This window comes from Diabrotica undecimpunctata, chromosome 2, assembly GCF_040954645.1.
Source record: "Diabrotica undecimpunctata isolate CICGRU chromosome 2, icDiaUnde3, whole genome shotgun sequence".
In the NCBI taxonomy this organism is placed as follows: domain Eukaryota; kingdom Metazoa; phylum Arthropoda; class Insecta; order Coleoptera; family Chrysomelidae; genus Diabrotica; species Diabrotica undecimpunctata.
Genome location: NC_092804.1, coordinates 2,708,694 through 2,720,742, shown reverse-complemented (window position 1 = coordinate 2,720,742; position 12,049 = coordinate 2,708,694). Strand labels below are relative to the sequence as shown.

Sequence of the window (12,049 nt, the reverse complement as noted above, 5' to 3'; positions counted from 1 at the left end):
GATATTCTCTCCTCCGACTTTGATATTAAAGACTTATAAATTTTTGGACACTTATCGTTATCTTGGCCCAGTGCCTCATAGAATATATATTTTTATCGTCCTCTTTTTTTCGGTTGGCTTAGCTATTTGTAATTCTGATTAGCAAACTTGCCTTTAAGGCGTATTCGACATATTTTGTGGTCAATAACCTTGAAGCAAATCTGGTACCAAATTCGTAGTATATAGGGTATATGTTGTAGTAAATACTCTTTTTTCCAGGATTCCTGAGCCAGTCCACCTCATCTCCTGTAAAGCAATGATGTCTACTTTGACTTCATTCATTTCTTGTATCAGCAGAGTTTTAGCTCCAGAATACATTCCACGTACAAATTTTCAAACCATTGCCCCGATTTCGTTTGTGAGTTCTTTGTTAGTTAAACAGTCTGGCTTCTTTCTTTGTAAATTGCATAACATGGGATTTTTACAGGGTTGGATAGTTAGTCCAACGTTAAACCCCTTTTTCGGTAAATCTTTTCGCCCGCTCTCTTCAGTTCCTGCCCCAACTTTTCACCTGGGTTGTTGGTGGGAAATGAGTAAACTGGAACGAAGTCCCATGTTTTCTCATTCTGCTCTCTATCATGCGCTTTTTTAAGAGGAAAAATGGGATGCTAAATTATAATTCTGTGTGAATAATTTCCATTTTAAAAATAATAGTTAATAAACCAGCTCGATATTTTAGGAAAAAGGGATACCAGTACATTATGGAATATTTCATGCTATGGGAGTGGCTTTAATTATTGAAGGATTGTTGTCAGCATGTTACCATATTTGTCCGAGTCAGTCCAACTATCAATTTGGTAAGTTGTATCAATTTACATACAACCATAGCAAAAAACCTAACTAGAATCAATAAAAATAACGTGGGTTGGGATTTTAGTCACTTGCACAGGCTGATAGATACATAACCTTACTTATTGTTTACATTTTTTATTAATAAAAATTTAAATAAAACCTGTAGACTTTAATAGTGACAACGATAATATCATCAATGTCACGTACTCAAATTTATGATTTACAAAATGAATTAAATGACAAGATAAAGCTGATTATAAAATACCTATCATCCAAAAAAATGTTCAACTGGTCACTTTAATAAAAGTGAGAAGTCTTTTTCTTCTTTATTCCATTTCTTTTTTTCTAGCATTCTATCTTTTTTTGAAACGACCATCATTTTGATTTTCCTAATATCAATACGTAAACCGTTTTTCATACTAGCCATAGATACTTTTTCAAAAAGTCTCTGGAGAGCTCCCAAATTGTTGGTTTTATCATCAGCATATCTGATGTTATTGACAAGAATACCATTTATAGCTATTTCCGCTGACTCAGCTTCCAATGCATCACGGAAAATATATCCGAGTATAAATTGAAAAGCATTGGCGAAAGAATGCGTCTCTGTTGTATACCCTTCTAAATACTTATTTCTTCTGACAGTGAGCCTTCAAGTTTTGTTCGTGACGTTTGTCCCCAGTATAATCTTGGTATTATTTGACGCAGATGCTTATATACATGCAAAAAGCAGCTAAACACATACCATCACGATATCAAAAACCAAATAGAATAGTATTAAATTAATCAAATAACACATACTATGAAAAGATATTTACTCTATTCTTAATCTTCTACTTGCAAGAATAAAAATAAAACTAAAGAGTTAAGTCCCCTAGAGTTTAGTTTTCTCAAAGTATTTGGGTAGTTTCTTTCTTGATACAGAAGAAACAACTATTAAAATTTGATACAGAAGTATTCATTTACATATTTTACAGATACAAGTTTTATGTATATCATGGCAGTTTTATGCATGGTAAAGTTGTACCAGAATCGTCACCCAGATATTAATGCTACTGCGTACACAACGTTTACTGTTTTGGGATGTGCCATATTTATGGGTAAGTTTAATTTCACATTTTTTGAAAATAAGTACACTAAATTCTATTTTTTATTCATTTTCTATATACAGTATGGGGCAAAATTGTGGAATAAGTTCATGTTTTTTCAGAATAGGTAACTTTGGAGCCCCTAATTTGGTCTACTATTGAAACAATCGAAGAAGTTTATAAATAAATGTTTAGAACTGCTGTTCTAGTAGTAGAACGAAGTAGTAGTAGATTTAACGATATAAAATGAATTTTTAATAGAAGCATGTCGTTTTATAGATGAAGGACATTTCCCTTTCTATTAAATTATCGCTACTTCTGCAATGGAGTAAAACTGTCATGAGAAAACAGACCTGAAAATTGACCAATATACTTTATCAACTGAAGTGAGGTATTGAAATTTATATATGTTCTATCCCATAGAACATAATATGGTTTAAGTACAGGGAATTAAAATATTAAGTGAAAATTAAAATTGGAATTTAGATTATGACAGAATATTTAGTAAATGAAAAGTTTATTAAAGAGTTGAGCGCCAACTATTTTTAAAATAAAAAAGAAATTGAAATAAAATAATTATTTAAAGAAGAATAACAAACATGTGGCTTTATAATGTTCTAGTATGATTTATGTAATCAAAATCCACACTTTATTTATCAAATCCTTTTTTTACGAAGCAACCTTCTGTTTACATGGAACCGTGAATCGACAAACTGCAGATATTGAAGTAAAGCGAATCCTTATTGGATGACTGAGGCACATACTCAGCACTCTTAAAAAGTAAACGTATGGGCAGGGATAGTCGATGATAATATTATAACTCCTTTTTTCTTCGATGAGCCTCGTACGGGGCAAAGATATCTTGATTTTTTTACAAAATGAACTAACCCAGACTCATGGACATTTTTCAAAATGAAAATGATTTTTTCCATATGAAAATGATCTTTGCCAAATAAAAACATATAGCTACAGCAAGACGGTACACCTCCGCACTTTGCACTTTCTGTGATATTTAAACAAATGGTTTCTCAGAGGATGGATTAGTAGACAAGGAACAATAGAGTGGCTCCCAAGATCTGCAGATCTTACACTACTTGATTTTTTCTATATAGTTACTTAAAATCAAAAATTTACATTGGTCTACCACAAATTATACAAGATTTAATAAATAGAATTAGATTGGAAATTTGTAATATAACTCCAGAAAGCATTCACAACTTTCTAGAAGATTTTCGTCGTCATGTCGGTTCCATTGCTGCCAAGAGGTAGATGGGTGGCAATTTGAATATTTAATTTAAGCAAACAGCAATTTTATTTGTCAAATAAACATTTTTTGTTTTCTGACAGCAGTAAAATGTATTTTGTAGTAAATAAATTAGATACAAAGTTCTTTTTAGACAACAAACAATTAAAAATGACTGGATGACACAAGACATCTTAGATCTAATGGACGTTCGGAGGCAGTACAACTCCATAAACAGAGAAAGAGACAATGAAGTACATAAAGAAATCCGATAAAGAATTAAAGTAGCAAAAGACTGATGGCTACAAGAATCCTGTTTAGAAATTGAGAAACTGGAGCAATGACACGACAGCTTCCATTTGCATAAAAAACTAAAAGAATTAACAGGCAAAAGCAGAATTTGCACCGAATGGAAAAATTACATAATAGAATTATTTAAAGATGACCAAAGAATATACCAAGAAGTAACTAACCGAGATACTGGCGCACCTATTCTAATCTCAGAAGTTCAGAAGACCGTAGACCAAGGGAAACGGGGAGCTTCTGGTCTTGACGAAATACCTGCAGAATTGTTACTATTAGATGACGATAGTGTTGCGATTTTCACCTTCTTCTTTAACAAGATATACAGCAGCAGTAAATTACCACACAACTGGTTAGAATCAATATTTATAAAACTATTCCCAAGAAAACAGACAGTGTAGCGACTATTGACTTATCAGTTTAATGAGTTACACGCTCAATTTTTTTATGAAAATATGGCATTGTCGCATTTATAAACTTTGTGAGGTGATAACTGGTGACATCATCATACGATGTACTGGTATACAGTGTGTTAGTTTTCCATTTATCTTTGCCTGTATTCGATTATGGAAGTAGATGTTTTCGATGGTTTGTATAATATTGATTGGTATGTTTCTTTTATACAGTAGGTGTAAGACGTCTTCGATTTGGATGCCATCCAAAGCCTTTGTCAGGTCTATAAAACATAGACATGCTGGTTTACTGTACTCGATGGGCTTTTCTGTGATTTGTCTTAGTACACGTCTCGGTATCTACGCAGGATCTTTCGGATCTGAATCCTTGTTGCTCATCTGTTCAAAAATAATTATGGTAATAAAAAGGAAACGACAGTTAAGATTTTATTTCACGTACAGGGCGCCTGCGCATCCGCTTATACGTATTTCGGCCTAATAGGCCTCATCAGAACGGCTTTCGCAGTCGCTCTGAACGTGAAAATAAAGCTTTTCTGTCTTAGGAAGCAACTCTAACATGGCTTCGTATAGACGCAAATAGCGACATCTGATAATATACTCTGATATACTCTGTACGAGTACTAGAAACCAATTCGCCAAGAATTTTGCTTAGTTGAGAAGATATGTGTGGAATGCAATTTTTAGATTCCCCATGTCTCTAATAACAGCTTTATCAACGTTTGTTTTGCCTTGAAATTCTTAGAAGGCACAGATTAAAGCGGAATTCTGAATTTGGTTTCGAAAATTAGTTAACGGATTTTAATTATGGTAATTATTATATCACTGAATAGAGAACCAAATAAATCTTCAAATGAGCTTGCACACCACATCCATTCTCATTTTAAAAAATCATCGATTACATGATCACGTCCAGATGGATAACCTCCTAGTATGATAGATATGCCAAAATATCATACATAATTATTTGTCTCCAAAGTCACATATTCTCGAAAAAATTAATTTATTCCATATTTTGCCCACTGTATAGTACATACGACTGTGTATGAAGTTACTTTTTTGAAATTTGAATGTTTAGATAAGTTTAAGTAGAGTTTTAAAAGAACTGATATTTTAACAAATTAGTTTCGGTAAAAAGTTATTGGAGACAATGATTTATGAAAAATCTATAATATAAAAACGTTTATACAATGGAATTAATTAAATAAGTACTTATTTATCCTCTCAAACGACTATTTTGTAAGCAGTTTTCAGAAAGAACCATTACAGTAAAATATACTTTTATACTTTTGTAGCTATGATTGGAATTTTGAACGGAAACTTAGCCATCTGGATCATCTTCGTAGTATGTTACACGTTACTTTGCTTATTTCTATCCTTAAAAATATATTTCCTGAACTACGTCGTCGATGGTTTAAATCAGTTCAGAAATTCCATCACCAAGAAGGGTTTTACTCAACACGCACTGAAACCTATACGGAAAGGTAAATGCTCTAATAAAATTATATTTTCTTTATTTTTATGGTTGTATTTAAATTTTTTAGCTAGATTTATAATTTTGCTGATAGCAAACATAGCGAATTATTCAATGTTGATTTGTGGGCTCTTGTTGTATAGCGACAACGTCACTGACTTTGGAACTTTCTTGTTAGCGTTATTGATGGGTAACAGCGTCATTCATTGTGTGTTTTATACGTGTATGAAGGTAAGTTAGTTTTATTATTATCTATATTAAAAAGTATCTATTCGCTCCGTGCTTGACTGACGCGACACCTACCGCCTTCATCTGACTGTTTTGGACCTACCAATTTTCAGGTTAAACATATGACATATGTTTGACATTGTTAAATACAGGCGAAATTGACAATTATTAATAATTAACTTTTCAGTTTATGTACAAAATAAATGTAGTATTAAAAACTGGGTTTCTCAAAATTCATCATAATATAATCATCATCATTTGTAACCCCAAACGGAAAAGAAAGGGAAAAATCTAGTACTGGCAAATCAAGTTTTTCACGTGGAAGAGCATATAATTAAAAACAGTAATAGTAAAAGTTATGATATAAAATCTAAAGTCATCAGGCACTCTGCAGTTAGCTTGAAGCCTTATAAAATATCATTTAAGGTAAATTATTTAAATATTTCCTATTTCAATTGCATAAAAATGAGGTTATGTGATATTTTTTCATATTAATAGCACGGATCCATCTTTTTCTTTTCTCTAATTTATATGTAATCTTTGGGAACCTATAAAAACTACACTTACTATTTTTGCTATTATTAGCACAATTAAATACGCAACATGTATTTGCACACATTTTTGATAAAATTTATGCGTAAAAAGATTCCAATTTTGTCATATTTCGCCGCTACGCACGCTGGCATCGTTTCAAGGTACCCCTACCATGGTCACGCACGGAGCGAATAGTAATGAAAAGAAAAGATAATATGAGTAAATGTAAGGATCACAAGGTACCGTAATTCCCAGTTTGTAAAACCACAGTTTTTTTGACTACCTAGGTCATCAACAGGATCACCTTTCACCGATTTCAAGTCTGTTCAATGATAACTTCCACATTAACCTTTCTATTTGATTCAAACGTCTTTATCTAGCAAATGTATATGGGCTGCATACGATCAAATACCACTGGGTGCCAAATCTGATTTGTTATAGTTACTCTCAGCTTTCTTGATGAAAAGGAGTTTCTGCCCTGGAAGTAATGAATAACAGTAATACATAATAAGTTTGAATAATTCTATTGACTACAAAAAACGTCTGTCTCAAATTGTAGCGATATGTATAATCATTTTACACTCAAACACATTCACACACACACACAAATCTCACACTAGCATGACAGTGAAAGGGATCCTCTTTCTGATACCGAATCATCCTCATCGCTGGGACATCCGGACGACAACAGAGTCCCGTTACTTGACACGGGATCTGGGGTCGGATGAGGCCATCTAAGCGACTGATGGAGCCAAAGTAACACCAAAATGGTAGCGGTCATCACTGTCCGGCTAACACACACACATTCACACTGGGCAAGCCACCTCTTGAAAGCTGACGAAGGCCTGACTGTTAACGAAAACGCCCAATAATAAAATTTTAGTGCAGTTGGGTGTAGACGTAGAAACAACTACAGGAGCAATAGTAACTAGAGATAGGGTTCTGTCTCACTTAGCTCAAAAATACACACACTTCTTTCTGGAAAGAACATCACATCCAGACAAGCCTCCCGCCTCTGATTCTAATAGTGACTACATCTCAACAGCCTCCAAGATGCTCCATCACAAAAACACCGCCGCTCGAGTTGTGTTTTTTGGTCTGTTCTGCTTTCGTCCATTGCAAAAACACATTCAACTCCAGCCTGAAGAGTATTTAACGATCCTAAACGGGTACTCACATGTTCATTCGTTTTCGAAATAAAAGTTATCCTAACCTATCCTGCAAAATAAACATTAAGAAGAAGATAATCATTTCTGAAAAATTTAATTTTTTCTGTCTTAAAAGTTAGATATGATAGACGAACATTATTAAATTTTTTGGACTCCTGGAATCAGCCTATTAGAAATTATTTTTTTATCATTGAACGTATTTGATTACCTTTTCACTAACCTACTATCTTTAATTTTAGCTGATAAGCAAAGAAAAAATTTGTTATGAAGCAATTCTCTATGGGGTTCTCGCAATAGTGTGTTGGGGTTCATCCAGCGTATTTTTCTTAGATGCAGCAACTTTGTGGACGGTAAGTAAAGTTTAAATATAAATTTTAACCTTAACCTGTCAAACTGAATATCATTTATTTAATCTGCTTTACCAAATGGATGCGTATAAATATAAACATAAACCATATACAAATGATCATAGTAGACCTTTTCAATAAATGTATGTGTGGAGACCAGGAAATTCCTAAAGATTGGAATAAATCTTATATAAGCTCCATATATAAGAGAGGGAATAAAAGAGACTGTTCCAACTATAGAGGTATTAGTGTGACGAGCTCTGTGGGCCGCTTGTACGGCAGAATATTAAAGAATAGGGTTGAAAGACAGATACAAGATAATGAAGAACAAAGCGGCTTTCGTACAGGGAGATCCTGCCTTGATAATATGGTCCTTCAGGTCCTTGAAAGGTCCGGATTGGATTCAACGCATATCCGAGCGATATATAAATTGTACGAAAATGTAGTTAGTTGTGTAAAAATTGGAACCAGAACCTCAAATGAATTTAAAGTCACTAAAGGCCTAAAGCAAGGATGCTGTTTGTCACCGACACTCTTTAAAATATACGTCCAAGAAGCATCGAGGAATTGAAGAAATAAATGTAGATTTATGGGCATCGAAGTGGGACAAGAAACTCTATATACATTGTTGTTTGCAGATGATCAGGTGGTGTTTGCAACCGATGAGGAAGATATAAATTATATGAATCGAAAATTATTTGAGGAATATGCCAAATGGGGGTTTACTGTAAACATAAGCAAAACAGAATATTTAAAAATTTGAGGAAATACCACAGATCTGAGGCTTGAAAACGCAGTCATAAAAGGCTGCAACCAGTATAAATATCTAGGAAGCATCATAGCAGCAGATGGCAGAGTTAAGATATATGTACAAAACCGAATAACCCAAGGGAAAAAATGCATTCGAATACTGAATTCATTACTGTGGTCTAATAAAATAAAGATGCATACCAAACTTCGCGTATACAGAGCAATTGTAGAACCAATTACCACATATGGTGCCGAATGTTGGACGATGACAAAGAATAAACGAGATAAAGTAGACGTTGTGGAAATGGATTATCTTAGAAGGTCATGTCGAGTATCGAGAATGGAAAGAATCAGGAATGAGGAAATACGAAACCGTACAGGAATTAGAGATGCTCTTTCAGATAGAATACAAGGAAGGCAATTACAATGGTATGGTCACGTGATGAGAATGGAGGAGGAGCGGTGGCCAAAGAAGTAAAAATTCATATCATCATTCTGACTTTGCGTGGGTCCTGGCTTTCTCAATAATTTCTCTCCAGTCGTCCCTATCCATCGCCTTCCTCGGCCAAGCACGTATTCCCATATTTCTCATGTCTTCATTAATGTTATCAAGGAACCTTATTTTGGGAACCTTGCTCTTCTTCTCTGACCAATGGGTCTATCAAGGAACGTTTTTCTAGCTGGATCATTTTGTTCCATCCGAATTACATGCCCTATCCACCTCAGACCTCCTATCTTAATATGTTTTACGATATCAGGTTTCTAGTATATTCTATAAAGTTTGAAATTGTATCGTCTTCTCCATACTCTATTATCATTCTCTGCTCCATAGATTCGCCCTAGTACTTTGCTTTTAAAATATCCCAACCCTATTTTGATCTAGTCATTCGTCTATTATATCTAGTCCCTATTTTGATTCCTCAGCATTTTGATGATGTTTTGTGAGTACCGTTCTGCAATTGTCGCATCTCTCAGCTTTTGCACATTTCATTTTTTTTTTGTATCCATTTTATTTTCTTTACTGATGTTTGAAATTCTAGTCCTCAATGTTGAGGCAATGATCTGAGTCTACGTTTGCGCCTCTATAACTTCTCCAGTTTATTACGTCTGTTCCATGCCTTGAATCTATTAAGATTTGATCAATCTGACTCGTTGTTCTTCCATAAAGAGAGGTCCAGGTTAGCTTGTGTATATTCTTGTGTTCAAAATAGGTGCTAGCGACTGTCATATTGAGTGCTGCTGCTAAGTTTATCAGTCGTAATCCATTACCGCTACTGATGTTGTGTAGGCTATGCTTTACTATCGTGGACATGAAAACTCGCTCTCGTCTTATTCTTGCATTCATGTCACCTAATACAATCTTAGTGTCATTTCTGGGACATCTCCTGTAGTCTTGCTCTAGGTCTTCGAAGAACTGTTTTTTTGTTGATAAACCTCTGGTTTGTCAGTTGTGGCATGTGCATTGATCAAACTGTAATTAAAGAATTTCCCTTTAGTGTGCAAATAGCACATTCTTTGACTTTGGTTTAGCCTTACGAAGCTAGAAATAACAAAAATGAATCGAGTGGACGACCAAAAAAATAAGGCATAAATTAGCGACCAAAAACCTAAAAAAAACGGGAAAAAACTAACTTTATTTGAAAAAACTATCTTTTTGATTATTTTTTATTACAAATCACACATTTTATTTAATATGTTTTTAAATATTGCTCAATTTTTGTTTTAGGTCACACCGGCGGAATCTCGTCAATGGAACCAAGAATGTATAGCCTTAAAATTTTTCGATAAACACGATATTTGGCACCTATTAAGTGCCCCAGCTCTCTATTTTACTTTTATGTATTTAATGTGTTTGGACGATGACATACTTGATGTAGAACAGAGGGATCTACATGTATTCTAGATTATGGATTTAAATATGCAGAAGAAAACTGTTCTAGACCAATATTAACTTGATATATTGGTATTTATAGAATTTAATAAATTAAAACAGGATTGACTTTTGACATGCCTTTATCGGTGCAGTTGGACTGATTTTGATTTATACCCATTTATTGGTGTGGTGTATAACAATGTAACAACCTAAATTTATCAATCAGTCCACTTCCATCCTACCTGGATTCTCTTGTGTTTTCTACACTTATCTGCTCTTTGCTAGTTAGTGCCAATGTGATTTTTCTTTACTGCGTTTCTGTGGTCTCCAATAAAATCCATTTTTCATTTTTCCGCTATACTATGTATAATACCCAGTTCTATTTTAATTGTAAAATTTAATCTGTTACATTCTCCACAATGTTTCCCTTTCTTATCTGTTCCAACAGTGCTCGTTCTCGATGTATGAATCAATATAATCAAAATATATTCAACGAGGTTCCATATTTAAAACATTTGTCAACCTTCTCTCTGAGGCAATGACTTTCTACTAAAAGATATTACATCGTATTCGACGAAAGATGGAGCTTAACATATCATATACACTATTTGACAATTAACTTTACAATGAATACTGAATAATATATTTACGCTTAGAAATTAACAGGCTCCAATATACAGCGTGATGATTTGATTACATGATATTTTCCATAGTAAATCCATTTTTGTGGAAACCTAGTAACTTATTGAAAGTGTTATAGCTCTGAAAAATTAAAAGGAACGTCGGTGATTTGCTAATGTATCAACTTTTATTTTCTATCAACTTTAAAACAATTATAAGACGGTAAGAAAAGAAACACGTGCTTTAGTGGAAATAATAATTAAAGAATAATCGGTGGAAACGTTTTTAACAAAAAATATAGTTTGATTTTTATGATCTACCACAAAAATTTCGTGCTTTTTAAGAGATCGAAGAACAAAGGTAAAGGAACTAGTAGATTTACGTAATAACTAATAGAGCAAGCTCATAAATATACATTTAAAAACTCAAAGGGGCACAAATCAATGATTAATAATGGAACAACTTACAGCATTAATTAACAAAATTATAAAAGACATGATGAATTGTTTGCGTATTATACGAATGATTGGGAAAAGACGGTTTTAATGGGGAATAAGCTTGTTTGCACATCGATAGTGGAAATAATTATAAGTTGAAAATTTTGCCTTAATGCAGTTTGCGATGTTATAGAAAAAATTGACACATTATCAAAACATAGGCGTCTCATTTAATTATTAAAAAGTGTAACTATTTTAATAAATTAATACTGTTTAATGAATGGAAAGAAAAATCATTTATGCCTGAATATTCCATCCAAGTGCATCTCATGATGTACCATACTCGGTATATTCTCTGTTAAAGATTAACGAGTCGTAGAAGTGAAAGAGAGGGGGTTGAAAAATGTTGGTATCGTTAAAATGAATCGACGTGTTTCTTATAAATCTTCGTTTTCTAGCTTTAACCAATATGAAATTAAAAAATTTAAAGATTACTTACGTTATATTATAAACATATATGAGCGAACAATGTAACATTGGTGAATCTAAACAAAATACGTTTTTCAAAACATCCTTTGTTCTCATGTTAAAAAAATTTATATGTACAAAAGGTGAAATTTGTAATGATGTGCCATATCATTGTTTGATAGATACCAAAGAAGTTACATCATGTTATTCATGTTTTTTAAAACAACCTGTAAATGATCAACTGTGATAACATATTTAATAAAGATTTTTTTAATA

The 12,049-nt window shown here is 33.2% G+C and overlaps 1 protein-coding gene across 2 annotated transcripts in view; it reads left to right on the top strand.

Moving 5' to 3' along the window:
* LOC140434068 (SID1 transmembrane family member 1-like) overlaps positions 1-12,049 on the top strand; it is a 33,970-nt gene extending 21,921 nt beyond the window's left edge. For both annotated transcript variants that reach the window (XM_072522077.1, XM_072522078.1), the window contains 6 exons: positions 719-836; positions 1,806-1,928; positions 5,168-5,356; positions 5,417-5,577; positions 7,517-7,627; positions 10,101-12,049. In XM_072522077.1, the coding sequence (XP_072378178.1) occupies positions 719-836; positions 1,806-1,928; positions 5,168-5,356; positions 5,417-5,577; positions 7,517-7,627; positions 10,101-10,277 (879 nt within the window). In that variant the 3' untranslated portion in view covers positions 10,278-12,049. The remainder of the gene's footprint in view (positions 1-718; positions 837-1,805; positions 1,929-5,167; positions 5,357-5,416; positions 5,578-7,516; positions 7,628-10,100) is intronic.